Source organism: Trichechus manatus, unplaced genomic scaffold (genome assembly GCF_000243295.1).
Source record: "Trichechus manatus latirostris isolate Lorelei unplaced genomic scaffold, TriManLat1.0 scaffold00077, whole genome shotgun sequence".
In the NCBI taxonomy this organism is placed as follows: domain Eukaryota; kingdom Metazoa; phylum Chordata; class Mammalia; order Sirenia; family Trichechidae; genus Trichechus; species Trichechus manatus.
The window spans coordinates 2,566,745-2,587,438 of NW_004444013.1; the positions used below are offsets into that span (position 1 = coordinate 2,566,745).

Consider the following 20,694-nt stretch of genomic DNA (forward strand, 5'->3'; position numbering starts at 1 on the left):
TTGACTCAGTGGCACCTAACAACAACAAGAACAGACTATACGGAAGCAGATTGCCACGCCTTATTTCCAAGGAGCCCCTGGGTGGGTTCCAGCCGCCAATCTTTTGGGTAACACTGGAGCGCTCAACAATTATACCTCCAGGGCTCCTTATAAAATACTTAAATATATATATTTTTTGGTGTTCAGTAATAAAAAGACATATGACCAAATAAAAATAAATTTATATGGAATTAATTACTGGCTTATTTTGAGGTAGAACAGATCAGACCAGTGAGGACACATATAAACCTGTTCCCTGAAATTGAGCCCCAAAAAGAAAGAAAAGATTTTAGAGAATGGCTGGAATCTGTTTTCAGTGAGAGAAAAGAAGACAAGAGCAAACCAGGATAAGAGACAAAAAATGAAAACAGCAAGAGACCAATTAGGTTCATCTTTGAAACTGTATAGAAGAATTAAAATCAAATCAGGGAAACAAAAGATGAAGTCACAAAACATTCAGCATGGAAGAATTAAATCGAAAAATGCAATGTTCTGGCTAATTTGTAAATTTTTCTTGAGAATAAAGAGTGTGTAAAGTGTGGTTCTTAAGGAGCCCTGGTAGTGCTATGGTTAATGCGGTGGGCTGCTAACCAAAAGGTAGGGCAGTTCCAATCCACCAGCCGCTTCGTGGGACAAAAATGTTGCAGTCTGCTTGCATAAAGATTTACAGCCTTGGAAACCCTGTTGGGTCGCTATGAGCCGGAATTGACTCCATGGCAGCGAGTTTGGTATTTGTTTGGTTTAAGGTTTGGTTCCTGGAGTTGGTGGGGCTAGTTATTCCTGCTGAAAACAAACAAGAATGTTCTAAAGTTATAAAACAAAACTCTCTTAAAAACATTAAAAAGTTGATAAGTAATTTTAAAGGGCTAATATGGAAAGTCTAATATTAAAAGGAAAATGGGAACTCACTGATAATAAAAGTGGAGATCACTTTTGCCCTGAGGGTATTTGCCAGTCTTACCACCTTTGAAACTTGAATTTTGAGAGCCTTGTCTGCTGAGGGAAACCCTGGTGGCACGGTGGTTAAGTACTAGGCTGCTAACCAAAAGGTCGGCAGTTCAAATCCACCAGGCTCTCCTTGGAAACTCTGGGGGGCAGTTCTTCTCTGTCCTGTAGGGTTGCTATGATGGCAGCAGGTTTGGTTTTTTTTTGTATGTGTAGTAAGAGGCTCAGAAGTCAAAGTGCAGAGCCTGCGCAAAATTTAGGTGTCAAATAGAAGACCCTTCCCCTCAATAAGTGGAGACCCCAAACAGGATGAGAATGATTGAAAAGCAAGGCAGTCTGTACACCTAGGAACTCATCCTTGAACTTGCATTATGGTGATCCCAGCAGGGTCTCCAACTGGAATAGAACCAAAAACTGAAACTGGAAAAAACTGAAATTATCACCGGAGTGAAACCGAAACCTGGATATAAAAACAAGTTTTTCTGAACCCGAAACAAAATTGAAAACCGTTAGTTTTCTCAGTCTGCTATTTTTGGTTCAACGATAATTTTTAAGTTGTAAGCAAGACCACTGGATCATTGATGCTTGATTTGCATCTGGCGCCCTTGTGTGCCAGATGCTTCTGGCACGTGGCTGTTAAGGACGCAGTTCGCTGCTTCGTGAAGCGACGCTGCACAGCCACAGCTGTAGGTGATCACTGCTGTTGTGCGGGAGGATTCACAGGCCAGAGTCCGCCGTTTCCGCTCAGTGCTTGACCTCTCCCACAATACCGCAAGCTGTGCCACCAAAGATGTGAGAGCAGCTCGGCGACTGAGAACACTCGTAGTCAGAAATCTGAAAGAGCTGGTTAAACTGCAGCGAGTTCTGAACAGAGTTTCGTGTGAATGGAAATTTGTCAAGTGAGTGTTTATCATTTTAAACGTACAGTATTTACATTTTAAAAGTGTGGTATTTAAATTCAAGAAATAGAAGATAGCGTATAATTTTTTTTTTTGATGATTCCATTCCTGTATTCAATCACGATTTAAATGTACTATCACACATTGTTTGTACTTAAATGTTTAAATTTGATATGTATCTCACAAATGGAAATGTTAACAAACATCAGCAATTACCAGGAAGACAATTAATGTTGCAACTGCGATATACCATTCTTTCCCTGAAAACAACTTGATGGCATCACTGTGAAGTGAGGTTTTTCTTCCAAAGGTGCTGGATAAATGTACGAGAACGCTGTAAAACGGGACTTGGAATGGAAGAAAGACAAACCCTGCAAATGTAAAGTCAAAGTTATTCGGGTTTTACTGATGATACTGGCAGTACATGCCTAGAAGCATTTTAATACATACTGGCTCTAATTCATATCTACAAGTGTATTTATGTATTCTATTCCTTTTATGTTATCAAAGTCTAAGACTTGTTTTCACTGTAATGTAATATAGTGATTATATAATATGCCCTAATGTTAATACCATTTCTTATCCATTGAATTCTAGTATGGGACGACCCAGAGAAAATCCATGTCGAGAATTTTTCAAGTATGAAAAGATTGAAAATAAAAGCACGTGTAAAATTTGCAACACAGATATGGTTGGAGACCATGCAGCGAATTTAGAGAGGCACCTGAAGCGTCACCATACGGATGAATACAACGCGGTACAAAGCTAGAAGACTAAGAAGATTGAAGGAAGTGTCTCAAGTGTTCCGAATAAGCAACAAAAAACATTAGCCCAGTTTGCCGTTCCAGAATGCCTTAAGGTGAAATTAGATAAACAAGCAGTTGTCCATGCATGTGTGGAATTAGTTACTGTTAAAGGTTGTTCCTTTGAGTTAACTGAATATTCCGGATTCCGTAAAACGTTAAGTCCAACTATTACTTCAACTGGTCAAAAATTTCCAATAAACTCAGAGGATATTAGGGAAATGATACCTTGCTTGTCCTTAAAACTTAGCTCCAAAATTAGTAATAATCTAGAAAAACAAATATTCTCTTTGAAAGTGCATGTTGCCAGTACACTGAGTTGGTCAAGTCTAGGCATTAACGCTCAGTTCGCACGAGACGGTAAGATACATCTGTTGACACTGGGAATGAAAGAATTAAAAGAAAGACACACAGGTCTGTACACAAAAAACACTGTGTATCAGGGAGAGGGTTGACATGTTGTGGGGTTGTTAACCAGTGTCATAAAACAGTATGTGTGCTACTGTTTAATGAGAAACTATTTGCTCTGTAAAGCTTCACCTGAACTACAGTTAAAAAAAAAAAAAACAAAAACCACGGTGTATCAAAGTTTAGAGAGGTACAACACTGATTTACAACAGATTTATTCTGTAACCACGGATAACAGTTCTAATACGAGTAAATTTGTTGATTTGCTCAGAAATGATAGTGAAATTGAATGGCAAAGGTCATTGCAAAATGACAGTTTTGAAGACTCTGACTTAGAGCACTCTGAGTTGCAGACATGCACCAGCCTAGAGCGTGGTGAAACCCCCTTTATACCAGATGACTGGTATAAAGCATGCTGCACACACACCTCAGTTAGTTATTAAAGACACAATAAAGGATGCTGACCTGGAAGAATTTTTGGAAGTATGTCGTGAACTCATTTGAATACCTTGTATTCCGACACTGTCTACCAAATTTTCAATTTTCGGAAAATAAGGAAACCTGTACTGAATTGCCCAACAAGATGGGACAGTATATACACCATGTTAGAAACCTTACTAGGATGCAGAAATCTCTGTGACGTATTAGCTGAGAGTAATAGGAAATACTACTTTTCTAATGACAAATGGACTTATGTCAGATTAATTTTGGAAACTTTAAAACCTTTAAAGAAAGTGACGGTAAGACTGCAAAGTGAACAGTTAATTGTGAGTGATGTTTTGGTATGTGGGTGGAAACTAAGCTAAAATTAAGAACTCTTAATAATACGTTCGGAAACACACTGATTGAAAATTTAATGTCAGGGAAAAAGTTATCATTGAAAATGCCAGCGTATTAGAAGCAGTTTATCTAGATCCTCGTTATCAAACTCTAATTAGTTCTGAACTTAAGGTGAAGGCCATATTGCATTTAAAAAGCATCTGGGAAATGATAGAAAATCTGAAAAGGAGCAATACTGAAAGTGTAACAAAGGAAAGCAATTCAGGGAATACTCTTGTTTCAAATGATGATGTTGATGAGATGGAATTATTTCTCAAAACGAAAGAAAAAAAGTTAAATTGATATCAAACGACCGTACCGTTAATCCTGATGCTATATTAACAAGCTCTGATGGCGTACAACGAGTGGAGAGAAAAAAAGTATTCTTGAATTTTGGGAAGAAAACCGTTTGCAATATGCCCAGTTAGTTATATGAAATTGCTATGGTAGTTCTGGGCGCACCAGCTTCTCGGGTCAGTGATGAGAGAGCTTTCTCAGGTTTGAAATTCATCTTGTGAGACAACAGGGATAGCTTAAATGAGAAAATATTAGAGGACATTCTTTTAATTAGGTGCAATTATGGTTTATTGCAATGATGTTTTCTAAATGAACTGTATAATTGTGTATGAATTAAACCTATATTTGTAATACAATGTTATTTTGTGTAATGTTACGGCAGTTTTTCAGCTTAGAACTGGGTTGATTATTAAAGTATTACATATTTTATTGCACTTTGTCTTTATTGATGTATGAGGTATTTCTAGTGTTTTGTGAATAATTCTTAGCCAATTTTGCTTGACTATTAAAAGTATTAATAGTGAAATGTCACCTACACCGAAATTAAGTTTGTTTTCAGTATATTTTATAGTATTAAGTTGAGAATTCCCTCCTAAAAAAGTGTTTCGAATCTTGAGTTTAATATTTATACAGTATATTAGTGTTTTTATCACAATACTATTTATTTTTTAAATTTTATTTTATTGTTCTTTAAGTGAAAGTTTAGTATTCAAGTTAGTCTCTCATACAAAAATTTATACATAGTTATGTGACCCTAATTGCTCTCCCTATACTGTGACAGCACATGCCTTTCCACCCCTGATTTCCCATGTCCATTCAACCAGCTCCTGACCTTCTCTGCCTTCTCATCTCACCTCTGAACAGGAGCTGCCCATTTAGACTCATGTATCTACTTGAGCTAAGAAGCACAGTCTTCATGAGTATCATTTTATGTCTTATAGTCCAGTCTAATCTTTGACTGAAGAGTTGGCCTCGGGAATGATTTTAGTGCTGGGTTGACAGAGTCCGGGGGCCGTGCTTTCTGGGGTTCCTCCAGTCCCAGTCAGACCATTAAGTCTGGTTTTTTTATTACAATTTGAGTTCTGTACCCCACTTTTCTCCTGTTCCAAAAGGGACTCTCTGTTGTGTTCCCTATCAGAGCAGTCATTGGTGGTAGCTGGGCACCATCTAGTTCCTCTGGTCTCAGGCTTTTGCAGTCTCCGGTTTATGTGGCCCTTTCTATCTCTTGGGCTAATGCTTTCCTTGTGACTTTGGTGTTCTTCGTTCTCCTTTACTCCAGGTGAGTTGGGACCAATTGATGCATCTTAGTTGGCTGCTCGCCGGCTTTTAAGATCCCAGATGCCGCTCACCAAAGTAGAATGCAGAAGATTTTCTTAATAAACTTTGTTGTGCCATTTGACCTACATGTCCCCTGAAAACATGGTCCCTAGACCCCCACTCATGCTACTCTGTCTCTCGAAGTATTTGGTTGCATTCAGGAAACTTCTTAGCTTTGGTTTCAGTCCACTTGTGCTGACTTCCCCTGTAGTGTGTGCTGTCTTTCCCTTCACCTAACATAATTCTTGTCTGCTATCTAGTTAGTGAATACCCCTCTCCCTCCCTACCCTTGTAACTGTCAAAGAATGTTTTCTTCTGTGTTTAAACCTTTTGTTGAGTTCTTATACTAGTGGTCTTATACAATATTTGTCCTTTTGCGACTGACTAAATTCACTCAGCATAACGCCTTCCAGATTCCTCCATGTTACGTTTCACAGATTCATCACTGCTCTTTATCATTGCATAGTATTCCATTGTGTGACTATATCATAATTTGTTTATCCATTCATCTGTTGATGGGCACCTAGGTTGTTTCCATCTTTTTGCTATGATGAACAGTGCTGCAGTGAACATGGGTGCGCATATATCTCTATTCGTGTGACGGCTCTTATTTCTTTAAGATGTATTCCAAGGAGCGGGATAGCTGGATCATATGGTACTTCTATTTCTAGCTTTTTAAGGAAGTGCCAAACTGATTTCCAAGGTGGTTGTACCATTTTACATTCCCACCAACAGTGTATAAGTGTTCCAGTCTCTCCACAACCTTTCCAACATTGATTACTTTGTGGTTTTTGGTTTAATGCTAGCCTTGTTGGGGTGAGATGATACCTCATTATAGTTTTGATTTGCGTTTCTCTAATGGCTAATGATTGTGAGCATTTCTTCATGTGTCTGTTAGCTGCTTGAATGTCGTCTTGGCGAAGTGCCTGTTTATATCCTTTGCCCATTTTTTAATTGGGTTATTTGTGTTTTTGTTGTTGGGGTTTTGCAGTATCTTGTAGATTTTAGAGATTAGATGCTGATTGGATATGTCGTAGCCAAAAGTTTTTTCCTAGTCTGTAGATTGTTGTTTTACAGACTTTTTTGGTGAAGTCTTTTGATGAGCATAAGTGTTTGATTTTTAGGAGTTCCCAGTTATCTAGTTTCTCTTCTAGTGTTTGTGCATTGTTACTTATGATTCGTATTCTGTTTATGCCATTTCTTAGGGCTCCTAGCATTGTCCCTATTATTTCTTCCATGATCTTTATCGTTTTCAATTTGACATTTAGGTCATTCATCCATTTTGAGTTAGTTTTTGTGCATGGTGTGAGGTATGGATCTTGTTTCATTTTTTTGCAGATGGATATCCGGTTATGCCAGCACCATTCGTTAAAGAGGCCATCTTTTCCCCAATTAATCGACTTTGGGCCTTTGTCAGATATCAGCTGCTCATACGTGGATGAATTTATGTCCTGGATTCTCCATTCTGTTCCATTGGTCTATGTATCTGTTGTTGTACTAGTACCAGGCTGTTTCGACTACCGTGGCGGTATAATAGGTTCTAAAATCAGGTAGTGTGAGGCCTCCCACTTTGTTCTTTTTGAGTAATGGTTTACTTATCTGAGGCCTAGTCCCTTTCCAAATGAAGTTGGTGATTTATTTCTCCATCTCATTAAAAAAATGCCATTGGAATTTGGATTAGGATTGCATTGTACCTGTAGATCGCTTTGAGTAGAATTGACATTTTCACAATGTTGAGTCTTCCTATCCATGAGCAAGGTATGTTTTTCCACTTACCCAGTCTCTTTTGTTTTTGTAGAGTAGTGTCTTCTATTTTTCATTGTACAGGTCTTTCACATCTCTGGTTAGATTTATTCTTAAGTATTTTATCTTCTTGAGGGTAGTTGGAAATGGTATTGATTTGATGATTTCCTCTTGGAAGTTCTCTTTGTTGGTGTAGAGGAATCCAACAGATTTTTGTATGTTTATCTTGTATCCTGAAACTCTGCTGAAATCTTCTATTAGTTCCAGTAGTTTTTTTCACAATACTGTTTAAAAGTGACTCAGTGCTACAGTAAATTCTAGTGCATTTTAAAAAATAGCATAAAAAATAGTATATGTTATATACTTTTCTTCGTATTGAAATATTTTGAGACAGTGATTAAAATTGAACACCATTGTCACTTTAGGTTTAAATATTAATATTATGTGCAGAAAGAAATAATACCGCTGTTTTCGTGCTTGGTAAAGTAGCGGGTCAATGAAAAAGAGGAAGACCCTCAAGGAGATGGGTTGACAGAGTGGCTGCAACAATGGGCTGAAACAGAGCAAGGATTGTGAGGATGGTGGCACAGGACCAGGCAGTGTTTCTCTTCTGTTTTACATAAGGATCGCTAGGAAGTGACTCGACAGCGCCTAACAGCAGGAAACCACAACATGGGTTTACAGCTAAATATTCCATTTCGGTTGCTTTAAATTTTTTTTCTCATGGTTTCCTTTATTGGGAGACGTCTGAGTTTTTTTGTCATAGCGTGACAGGTGTGATAGGTTGTATCCTGGTGTTCTTTTTTTTTTCATATCATGACATACACACACACACACACACACACACACACGTGACAGGTGTGATAGGTCGTATCCTGGTGTTCTTTTTTTTTCATATCTCATGACACACACACACACACACACACGCACTCTCTCTCTCTCTCTCTCTCTCTCTCTCTCTCATATACATATCCCTTTTATTTAAAGTAAACCAGAAAAAGACTACATGAGTCTTGCTCAACTAGCTTATGGAACACTTTCTCCATTTAGTCCTTTTTGTAGGCTCCATGTGTACGTCATTTTGCTCTTTCTATTTCCTAGCCCCTGCTTTTCTATAACCTATTTGAGCCATGCTAGGCAGGCCTTTTCATTTTTCTGTGTCTGTTCTTTAAGTATGATGTCTCCCTCAAGGTTGTTGTGGAACATTTAACAGCATAATCAAGAAAGTACTGGCTTGATGAATTCCGTTTTGTTTGTCCAACTCTTTCTCATTTTTAATTGAGGGGATTGTTAAAATGTCAAAGGTGAAATGAACCTTCATAATAAGTTACTTGTTTAGCGTGTCCATTTAGGGAGGGAGGAGCCTGAGGACAGCCCACAGAGGTGATGTTGCTAGTTCGTGGCCTGGTGAACCCGTAAACCTGGCTTGCCTGGCTTTTGACTTCTGTAAAACTTGTGTCATTGTGCTCATAGTTAATGTCACCGTCCAATGGCTGTTTCTGCCTATGAAAGAGAGAAGAGAGTGGTAACAGTAACTGTGTGAGGGTTGCAGGAAATGCTGAATTATATTTCTAAAGACTGTCCAGGGAAATAACTTCTCTGGATGGGCAAAGAACAGTTAAATGAAACCCTGAGGTAGTGGAGGTGCATCCATTTCCAGAGAGTGGAAAGCCCCAAACAAAACACATCCTTCCCATCAGGCCTGACCAGAACTGGTTCCTTCCATGGTGAAGTGCTAGGATGCCTCTCTCTGAGAAGTTCTGATAGTGAAATTGGGCCTCTGATCATCTGTGATACCCCATGGGTTACCCAAGTGGATACCCAACTGTCTACCATTTCTTAACATACATCGAGTGTGCATGATGTTATATCAGATTTATGGCAATTTAAAATAAGTGAGAATAGCAGTTGGCAGAAAATTTTCCTAATTTTATGTTCTAGCTCTGATGGTGGTTATATGACCTTGACATGTCACTGCATTTGTTAAATGAGAACACATCTCTTTTTCTCTTGGTGAGGAATTAAAGAAGTAGTTGAGATTATGAAAAAATATTATGGGCTTTCAGAAGTAACGATGGAGTGTAATAAAACTGAACGTTTTGGTTATGGAAAAATAATATGCCTTTGCTGTCCATTTTAACTAAGCCACATTTTAATACAGACATACCTCGTTTTATTGCGCTTTGCAGATACTGCGTTGTTTTACAGATTTGAAGGTTTGTGGCAGCCCTGCATCGAGCAAGTTTATTGATACCATTTTTCCAACAGCATGTGGTAACTTCCTGTCTCTCTGTCACTTTTTGGTAAATTTTGCAATATTTCAAACTTTCTCATTATTACATCTGTTACTGTGATCTGTGATCAGTGATCTTTGATGTTACTAATTGTTTTGGGGCACTACGAATGGTGCCCATATAAGATGGTGAACTTAATTGATAAATGTTGTGTGTGTTCTGACTGCTCTACCAACCAGCCATTCCCCTGTCTTTCAGCCATTTCCCTGTCTCTTTCCCTTCTTCGGGCCTCCATATTCCCTGAGGCATGACAATATTGAAATTAGGCCAGTTATTACCCCTACAGTGACCTCTAAGTGTTTAAGTGAAAAGGAAGAGTCGCATGTCTCTCACTTTAAATCAAAAGCTAGAAATGATCAAGCTTAGTAGGAAGACATGTTGAAAGCTGAGACAGGCCAAAAGCTAGCCCTCTTGCACCAGACATTTAGCCAAGTTGTGAATACAAAGGAAAAGTTCTTGAAGGAAATTGAAAGTGCTACTTCAGTAAACACATGAATGGTAAGAAAGCGAAACAGCGTTACTGCTGATGTGGAGAAAGTTTTCGGTGACCTGGATAGAAGATCAAACCAACCACAATATTCCCTTAAACCAAAGCTTAATCCAGAGCAAGGCCCTAACTCTTCACTTCTGTGAAGGCTGAGAGAGGTGAGGAAGCTGCAGAAGAAAAGTTTGAAGCTAGCAGAGGTTGGTTCATGAGGGTTAAGGAAAGAAGCCATCTCCATAACATAAAAGTGCAAGGTGAAAGCAGCAAGTGCTGATCTAGAAGCTGCAGCAAGTTATCCAGAAGATCTAGCTAAGATAATTGTTGAAGGTTGCCACCTTGAACAACAGATTTTCAACATAGACAAAACAGTCTTATATTGGAAGAAGTTGCCATCTAGGACTTTCGTAGTTGGAGAGGAAAAGTCAGTACCTGGTTTCAAAGCTTCAAAGGACAGGCTGACTCTGTTGTTAGGGGCTAATGCAGCTGATGACTTTAAGTTGAAGCCAGTGCTCGTTTACCATTCGAAAATCCTAGGGCCCTTAACAATTATGCTAAATCTCCTTTGCTTGTACTCTATAAATGGAACAACAAAGCCTGGGTGACAGCACATCTGTTTACAACATAGTTTACTGAATATTTTAAGCCCACTGTTGAGACCTAGTGCTCAGAAAAAAAAGATACCTTTCAAAATATTACTGCTCATTGACAATGCACATGATCACCCAGGAGCTCTGTTGGAGATGTACAAGGAAATTAATGTTGTTTTCATGCCTGCTAACACACCATCCATTCTGCAGCCCATGAATCAAGTAATAATTTTGACTTTCAAGTCTTATTATTTAAGAAATACATTTTGTAAGACTATAGCTGCTGTTGATAGTGATTGATTAGGCAAAGTAAACTGAAAACCTTCTGGAGAGGTTTCACCACTCTAGATGCCATTAAGACCATTCGTGATTCATGGGAGGAGGTCAAAAGATCAGCATTAACAGAAGTCTGGAAGAAGTTGATTCCAGCCATCATGGATGACTTTGAGGGGTTCAGGACTTCAGTGGAGGAAGTAACTGCAGATGTGGTGGAAACAGCAAGAGAACTAGAATTAGAAGTGAAGCCTGAAGATGTGACTGAATTGCTGCAATCTCATGATAAAACCTTAACAAGTTGCTTTTTATGGAGGAGCAAAGAAAGTGGTTTCTTGAGATAGAATCTACTCCTGGTGAAGATGTTGTGAACATTGTTAAAATGACAACAAAGGATTTAGAATATTACATAAACTTAGTTGATAAAGCAGCAGCAGGGTTGGAGAGGATCGACTCTGATTTTGGAAGAAGTTCTACTATGGGTAAAATGCTATCAGGTGGCATCATGTAAGAAATCTTTCGTGAAAGGATAAGTCAGTTGATGTGGCAAACTTCATTGTTTCAAGAAATTGCCACAGCCACCCTAGTCTTCAGCAACCACTACCCCAGTTAGTCAGCAGCCGTCAACATCAAGGCAAGACCCTCTACTAGCAAAAAGATTGACTCGCTGTAGGCTCAGATGATGGTTAGCATTTTTTAGCAATAAAGTATTTTTTAAATAAGGTATGTACTTTTTTTAAACAATACTATTGCACACTTAATAAACTACAGTATAGTATAAACCTAACTTTTATATGCACTTGGGAACCAAAAAGTTCTTGTGACTTGCTTTATTGCGGTGGTCTGGAACCCAACCCGCAGTATCTCTGAGGTATGCCTGTATAGATTAGACTGACTTATCCAGGAGAAAAGAATGGAATCTAGGCTGTTAGGGACAAAAGTTTCTGTGGTCTGACCATTCTCTGGCTTGATGTTGCTTGTTTTGATTCTGTCTCCAGTCAAAATAGGATCCTTGCTTTGAGAAACGAAATTGCTTCTGTTTGTTCACACATATGGAGATGATAAATGTCAATTGTTCTGTAAAAATAGTTTTTTATCACCAAGCCTTATTTTTTAAGTATGTAGACTTCATTACTTGTTGATGCCCAAATCTAGCTTAGCGGTTAATTCACATGGTAACAGATGGTAAAGCTAGATCACACTCGTTAATAATAGGAGAAAACATAAATCCTCTTTAATATCCAGGAAAAGATTTACATAAATTTTTAGCCGAAGCAGTTTGTGTGCTAACAGCTATGCAAGTGCTTGTCCATGTTCTCGGCAATACTGTAGCTTCAATTAAGGGATACCCAGGTGTCTTCAATAAATAGATTTATATGCATAGATATGTTTTTAGCATTCCCATTCATGTTTCTAGTCTTTTATTTTTCAGTACTTCTTTCATATTAAGTTCAGTTGATTATCTCTTGCTAACAAATAGAATTTTGTGTGTTTTGGAGTTGATTCCTACTCATAGTGACCTCATGTGACAGAGTAGAACTGCACCGTAGCATTTTGGAGGCTGTAATCTTCATGCAGGAGCCCTGGTGGCACAGCAGTTAAGTGCTTGGCTGCTACCCAAAAGGTCAGTTGTTCGAACCCACCACCAGCAGCCCCGTGGGAGAAAGATGTGGCAGTCTGCTTCTGTGAGGATTTATAGCCTTGGAAACCCAATGGGACAGCTCTACTTTGTCCTGTAGGGTCACTATGAGTCAGAATCGACTCAACAGCGGTGGGTTTTCTATGGTTTGGAATCTTCATGGGAGCAGATCACCAGGTTTTTTCTCCAGCGGAGCTACTGGTGAGTTCAAAATGCCGAACTTTCTGATAGCAGCTGAGTGCTTAACCATTACACCACCAGGGCTCCTTGAACAAATAGAATTGGTTCTGTTTTTAACAGGTACCTAATTTTCATACTATTTATAGAAAAACTTTTTTTTTGTATTTGAAGATTTTTTGAAAATTTGCTTTAGATGTTGGCTATATATAGTTGGTTTTTATAGTGCTTGAAATTTAGCTGAGACTCTTTGCTGATACCAAAGTATCAGAAAATATTTTTTCTAAAGAGAATGAAAGGCTTTATTACAGAGGAAACTTAGATGTTTCTTGATGCCCTGCAGTCTATTCCCTTTTTAGTAAGAAAGACGAAATTCTCTTTACCCAGCTTCAGTCTACTTTAGCATCTTATCTCTCTCTCTATCAGTGTGTGCATGGGAGAAATGGAACTTTGAATCCATTTCCTGTGGTAAAACATGATACATTATCACTGGGTTGTGAATGCATCACCTCTTCCTCTCACTTAGGAGAAATTTTAACTGGTTCTAGTGTACCGTCTGGATTTCTTTTGGGGGTGATGCTGACCTAATTTTATGGAAATAACACTAGATGGAAAATTAAGGATGGATTCTTCATAGAGTCAGAATCTTGGGCAAATATAATACTTAGTGTTATTTTTATTTTCTTATGTAAGAAAACTAGGTCGTCTATGGAGGATCCACCTCTCACAGCTCTAAACTTGTGTTTAGAATAAGAACAGTGGAGCTCTACCATTCACTTTATTACTTATCTTGTATAGGGAGTCATGGCCCAAGTAGCAGTGTCTGCTCTGCCCGTTGAAGATGAGGAGTCCTCTGAGAGCAGGATGGTGGTGACGTTTCTCATGTCTGCTCTTGAGTCAATGGTAAGATGGCCTTAACATTCTGTAAACTATTCCATAGTTGGCTAGGATGGGCTTATGGATAAGATTGATTTGTTTTTGTAATATATAATTTTAATAAAAATAGGGGTTTTTTTGCTTGAAAAATAGTTACATGGATTTTTTTCAAGTCATGCTTCAAAATTGTTCTTATCTAAATGTTTAATTTTTTACATTTATTTACCAATATCTTAGGCAGTCATTTGTCTTATAAGTGTCAACTTTGAATTTGTGTATAATATTTGAAGTTTACTCAAATGAGTTTATATATTATAGTATGCTACTGGTGTTTAATTTATTGTATGTGTATAAAGAAAACTACCAGAACTTTGGGTCTTAAGAGCATGTTTACTTTTTTATACCTATTCCTTATTTTACTCGACTTTTAAAGAAAATATTCACAATTGTCCTTACTCTTCTCCCTCTTACTAAATTATCTGGTGTGTTAACTGTTTATTTTTTAAAATATATACATAATTACAGTGAAATAGTCTTATTCTTTTACTGTAGTTTTGTATTGTTATGTATGTATGTAATGGTATTAATAACTTTGATAATCATGTTTTTCTGGCGAAATAGATGGAAACTCACTATTTGAGCTCATAGACTTAGGTATTTTCTGACACATTAAAATTAAAAATGCTAAGCAGAAGACGCCAATGTACTTTTCCTGTCTTCAGTGGTTGGCCAGTATTAGATAGCAGTTTAACTGTACAGGTTTCAGTATGACATGAAAGTTTTTTTGTTGTCCTCATTAGGGCATTTTTTCCCTTCTTTCTATTGTTTTAAGAGTTAATTTTTTAAAAATTATCTCTCAAAAGAGAATTTTAAAATGGTTAGTGGTTATATCCTGCTATTTTCTGAATGTCACTTATTTCTGCCTCGTGATCATAAAACAGCCAACATTTGTGGCTGTTAATGTTAAATGAAAATTTAGAGGTTAAATGCTACTCTGTTGAAATTAAGATTGTTTTCTTAAATATCATTCTTTGCAGAGGGTACTATAGGGTCATAATAAGATTTGGGTCATTCTCTTCATTAGTATGTCTATAGTTTTCTCATCTTTGGCAAAGTCATTTCATTATTCTCAGCCTTTATTTCCTCCTCATGAGCAGGAGTAAGACAGTCTTTCCTCATGTTCCTAGTTGTATATTACAAAGTATTATAATTGTAGATCTATAAAATACTGAGTTCTTGACTGGCTTGTCAGAGTGCTAAAGACACCCACGTCAGCTTCATCCTTCATTTGGCCCATAGATATCTTTGATCTAATCCTTAGACACTTGAATCTTGTCTTGCTGTTTCATAAATACTGCCTTTGGTGACAGGATTGTCCAACTAAGAGTGTGGATAGTGCAGCAAGAATGCACCCTCATTTATCACAAGGTAAGTAAATAATAGCTGCTTATAGGTGAGCAGACACAATACATATCACATAAGTGAATTGTAAAGTACACCATTAATCTTAATGCTGGAAACAATTATTGGCTCATCTCTAGGTCAGAGGTTCTGTACTGTGACTTTATTAATATAGTTCAAAAGATTTCTGATCATCTCAGAAGGTGTAAAATTATTTATTTAAGATGACTTTTTAAATGTATTATCCGGAAGTAAAAATAAAAAACAGAGGAAAGCTGTAGTTTCCAGCAAATGGTATTGAGAGAATAGGCTCTTTGGCCAAAAAAAAAAAAAAAGATTCAATGTGTAGCCTTACCTCATGTGCCACGTGAAATTCTAGATAAACAAGCAGAGGACAAATTTAATTTAGGACAGATTAAAAAACAAAACCAAAATATATATGCTTATGTATCTAATTCGATAAATAGCTTTTTAAAATTGTAATAAATATATATGGAACAAAATATTTGCCATTTCTACATTTTTTACATGTCTGATTCAGTGACTTTAATTGCCTTCATTGTGTTGATCAACCATCACCACTATCCATTTCCAAATTTTCCCACCACTATTAACAGAAACTCAGTTCCCCCTAAGCAAAAACTCACCCTTTCCCCCTCTCTCTCACCCCTGATAACCTCTAATAAACTTTAGTCTCTGTACATTTGCCTGTTCTTGATATTTCATATAAGTGAGGTCATACTATATTTGTCCTTTTGTCACTGACTTATTTCACTCAGCCTAACATAAACAGCTTTTCTATGCTTAATATCGATGGTGTAATTTTAAGCATCAATAGGGAAACAGGAACACAGTAGAAAAAAATGGTCCAAGGATATGATTACAGAAAATAATCTAATGTACAGTACTCTTAAAATAACAGTGGATTTTGATTATCATACTTAAAATTAAAAAAAAATTTTGGCAGGAAAATACATATAAAATTTACTATTTAAACTGTTTGTAAGTGTACAATTCACTGGCATTAAACACATTCACAATGTTGTGTAACCATTTCCACTATCTACTTCCAGAACTTTTTCATCACTCCAAACAGAAACTTTATACCCATTAAACAGTAACTCCGCACTTCCCTCTCTACCCAGCTCCTGGTAACCTCTAATGTACTTTTTGTCTGTATGAATTTGCCTATTCTACATATTTAACAAAAGTGGAACCATACAATTCTTGGCCTTTTGTGTCCAATTTATTTCACGTAGCATATTTTCAGGATTTATCCATATTGTAGCATGTATCAGAACTTCATTTCTTTTTATAATTGAATAGTATTCCATGGAATGTATGTACCACATTTAATGCATTCATCAATTGGTGGACCTTTTGGCTATTGTGAATAATGCTGCTGTGAACATTGGTGTACAAATGTCTGTTATGGAGTCCCTGTTTTCAGTTCTTTTGGGTATTTAGATACCTTTTTAAATGTTTCTGGAAAAAGATGCTTAATAGCATGTGCTAGGATTTATGAGTTAGTTCCTCATACAGTGAAGGTGGGAGTATAAGCTGATAAAACCTTCTTAGAAAAACAGTTTGCAGTAGGTTTTAAGAACCCTGAAAGTATTTAAGTTTTTGACTCAGTTATATTATGTCTGTGACTCTCTTCTGAGAAAGTCATTTGAGATGGACGTAGATATTGCTGCGATTATTACTGTAATGTTATTTTTAGGAGGGATAATTGAAATTGCTAACATTTTCAGTAGTGCTGAAAATATAAACAAATATATATCCATAAAATGGAATATTATATACTGTTAAATTTTTAGGGAATATTTAATCTCATAGAAATATACCCAATAAAAGTGAGTAAGTAGTATCCTCACGTAATTGTGATTTCAGTTGTATATCCATGTGGAAATACTTCTGGAGGTGGGATTATATAGTGGATATTGAGGTGTGGGGCCTCATCCCCCTTCAAGACTGATACTGTCAATCCACCAGTTTCTGAGAGTGTTGGAGCTACCTTGTCCAAGATCTCACCCTTCCCTGGGGAGGGCCATCCCAGCTCTAGAGCACCTCTGATGCAGTTTCTCCTCTGCCCCATCGTGCTTCCCTCAGCTTCGCAGGTGTTATCGAGAGTCCTCTCCAGTAAGCCTGTATGCAAATTTTGGAGTTGGGAAATCAGACCTACAGCAGATAACAAAGGATTTCTGCTTTCTTTCTTACAAAGTCTGTATTTTGTTCTGTTTAAAGTCAGGGGCAAAAATTATTTAGGAAGACGGGTACCTTTTTAAAAATGGGAACTCTCTTCTGTCTATCATAAAAGAAGCCCAGAAAGTAGGAATTTCATGATTCTAGGTTATCTTTTGAGACAGGTTAACTGTTAGATTTTTCTATTCATCCAGCAGAAATGGTGGTTTTATACATTTGTATGGACCATAATGTTTTCTGTTTGTATTTTAGTGTAAAGAACTAGCCAAGTCCAAGGCAGAAGTGGCCTGCATTGCAGTGTACGAAACAGACGTATTTGTTGTTGGAACGGAGAGAGGACGTGCTTTCGTCAATACCAGGAAGGATTTTCAGAAAGATTTCGTAAAATACTGTATGCATTTTATTTCTATCTTTTGTCTTTCATAAATCTTAAATCTAAATATTTATGGGTAAGACATGCCATAGTTTCTTCTAAGCCAGAAAGAGAATTACGGTAAATATCACTTTCTGAAATGTCTAAGGACTCATTTCAAAATACTCAAAGTGAATCACTGAAATGAGATAAGGGTAATTACTGAAGAATTTAAGACAAGTTGTAAATGTTTACTGTAATGTGCCCCTGACGAGGTATTACTTTGCATTGGTGAAAAATATTAGAGAGAAAGTAGAGAAATTAGGATTGGTTAAATGTTCTCATTCAGGTAAGTAGTTCTCTTCTTGATATTTGAAAACAAGTCTTTGTGCAGACAAGTTTTTTTCCAGCATCATGCAAAATTAAATAGGTCTCCCACTCCTTCAGTGGAACTGACTTGTCAAAAATCTTCAAGGAATGTTGGGATCTTCCAATTGGGAGAATTGGGGAGCTTATTTTACCTTTGAACAAAGGCAATAGAAAAATTTATTGTAGGATTTTTGAATTTGTGTTAAACTTAATACTGTCTGTCAGTTTTACGCTAAGCAGTACATCGGTGATAAACAGCATTTTCTTGAACATGAAAAGGAAACTAAAAGGATAGTATTTATAGGCACAGAACACATATGTCTCTAAGATCAAAAATAAAATTTCCATTATCAAGTTAGATCCGTTCATGATAAATTGGGTGAATAAAAATAGTTTTGTTAGTTCATTAATTTCCATTCCCAATTGTATTTTCAATCCTTACTTTAAAACCTCTCCCCCTAACTGTATGCCTTTTCCTTCAGCTTTATAGTCTTTTAACTTGTAAGGTTGCAAATAAACATTTCTCAATGTTTCTTATTTTGAGAAATTTTAACGTCTTGTATATTTAAGTTTATACTAATAATTTTAATTATATGTCTGTCAACTGCCATCTGTCTCACGAATATTATAATCCTAGCTATGTTTATGTCCCCCTTTCTAAATTGTTTTGCTATGTGGTTTTCCAGTGGTTACAACTAACCATTAGGGGAATTGGTCACAGTTGGAAATTAAAGTCCCTGCCTATTGGTATTCATACTTTCTTTTCATTACCAATAACGTGATATTTTGAAGTATGATCTTTGGGTGTAAGTCTTAAGTATTTTTTTAAATAATATTTTCTGTGTTTCAGGTAGCAGTTTACACAACAAATTAAGTTCCAGTTTAACAATTTCTACACAGATTATTCAGTGATATTTGTTACATTTTTCGCAATGGATCTTCATTTTCTTTCATACCATCCTGGTTGTACCATTTCCAGTACTCTAGTTTCCCTGCCGCCTTACCTCTCATCTTTGCTTTAGAGTAATTTTTGACTGTTTGGTCTCATATACATGGTTTTCGAAGGAGCTCATGGGTGGTATTCTTTATTTTACGAGCCCATTTGTTATTTACTAAAAGGTGACCTCAAGGGATAATTTTGGTTTAAGGTTTAGAGAGTATATCAGGGCGCCAGTTTTAGGGAGACCTCTGCTGTCAACTGGTCCAATAAGTCTAGACTTTTATAAAACTATGAGTTCTGTTCCACGTTTTTTCCCCATTCTATCAGGATCCATGTATTATGGTACTGATCAGCACGGTCGTCAGTGGTAGCTGGGCACCATTTAATTCTTCTGGTCTCAGGGTAGATTAAGTCATGGTTTGTCATGTAGGCTGTTACCCTGTAGACTACTTTCTTCTCTGAGTCTTTGGTTTCCTTCTTTCTCTTTTGCTCCAGATTAGTACAGACCAGTAGTTCTATCTTAAGATGACCATTTGCAAGCTTTTAAGACCCCTGACACTACTCACCACAGTGGGATGGTGAACATAAACTTTATGAACTATTTTATGCCAGTTAACTGAGTTGTCCCACGAAAAACCAGTCAACCCAGAAAACCAGTCTCATGAGATGTTTGGTTATGTCTGTAAAAACTGTCCGTAACTGTGTCCCGTACGTGGTTTATTATGTATATGAATATACATGCATGCACACACATACCTATATGTGCATATGTCTATAAATACACCTGTGCACACATGTACCCACATATTTATACCCATACATATGCCTTTATACATATTTGTGTAACCACACAAATATTTTTTGGTTGTTGCAAAATTATATTTGTCGTATCCTTTACCAAGAATGTCTTTTTTTCTAGTGCACTTCTTGGAGACATCATTTACTTTGGTCAGGATGTGTGCACTTCACCCACATTCAATGGTGCCTTTCCCATCACCAAAAATAACAAGTGTCTACTATCTTGAGACTGCACCCCCCCGACCCCAATCCTTGGTAACCACCAATGAGCAACGGTTGCAGTATATTTATCTATCCTTGTTTTATAAAAGTGCAGTCATGCAATATTTGTCCTTTTGTGATTGACTTACTTCACTTAGAATAACGTTCTCCAAATTCATGTATGTATAAGATATTTTGAGGACTTGTCATTATTCTTTACAGCTGTGTAGAATTCCATTGTATGTATGTACGCATTTTGTTTATCCATTCATCCATTGTTGGGCATTTGGGTTGTTTCCATCTTTTTGCTATTGTAAATAATGCTGCAGTGAACATAGGTGTCATATGCCTGTCGTTGTGTTTTTTATTAGATCTCTAGGGTATATACCTAGGAGTAAGATTGCTGTATCATAAGGTATTTCTATTTTTAACTTTTTGAGGAAGTGCCATACTGTTTTCTACGTGTTGTACCATCTTACAATCTTACTAGCAGTGAATAAGGGCTCCAATCTCCCCACATCCTCGCTAGCATTTGTGTGGTTTTTTTTTTTAAAATCAGTGCCATTTTTGTAGTGGTGAGGTGGTATCTTATTGTAGTTTGGATTTATGTCTCTCTAATGGAGCCCTTAGAAAGCCTGGTGGTGTAGTGGTTAAGTGTTATGGCTGCTAACCAAAAGATAGGCGTTCACATCCACCAGGCACTCCTTGGAAACTCTATGGGGGCAGTTCTCTGTCCTATAGGGTTGCTATGAGTCGGTATCAACTCGACGGCAATGGGTTTGGTTTTTTTTTTAATGGAGCCCTGGTGGAGCAATGGTTAGAGCTACG

General features: G+C 37.1%; 1 protein-coding gene across 10 annotated transcripts in view; it reads left to right on the forward strand.

Moving 5' to 3' along the window:
- Nucleotides 1-1,781: 1,781 nt before the first annotated feature.
- The window catches only part of GTF2I (general transcription factor IIi), a 140,535-nt gene continuing 121,622 nt past the window's right edge, over nt 1,782-20,694 (forward strand). For 5 of the 10 annotated variants that reach the window (XM_004380769.2, XM_023735295.1, XM_012556775.2 and 2 more), the window contains exons 1-2: nt 12,591-13,627; nt 17,459-17,597. In XM_004380769.2, coding sequence (XP_004380826.1) covers nt 13,529-13,627; nt 17,459-17,597 — 238 coding nt within the window. In that variant the 5' untranslated portion in view covers nt 12,591-13,528. Of the gene's footprint in view, nt 2,743-9,556; nt 9,574-12,590; nt 13,628-14,970; nt 15,029-17,458; nt 17,598-20,694 lie in introns of those variants that run through there. The other 5 variants (XM_004380768.2, XM_004380770.2, XM_004380767.2 and 2 more) reach the window with 4 other exon arrangements.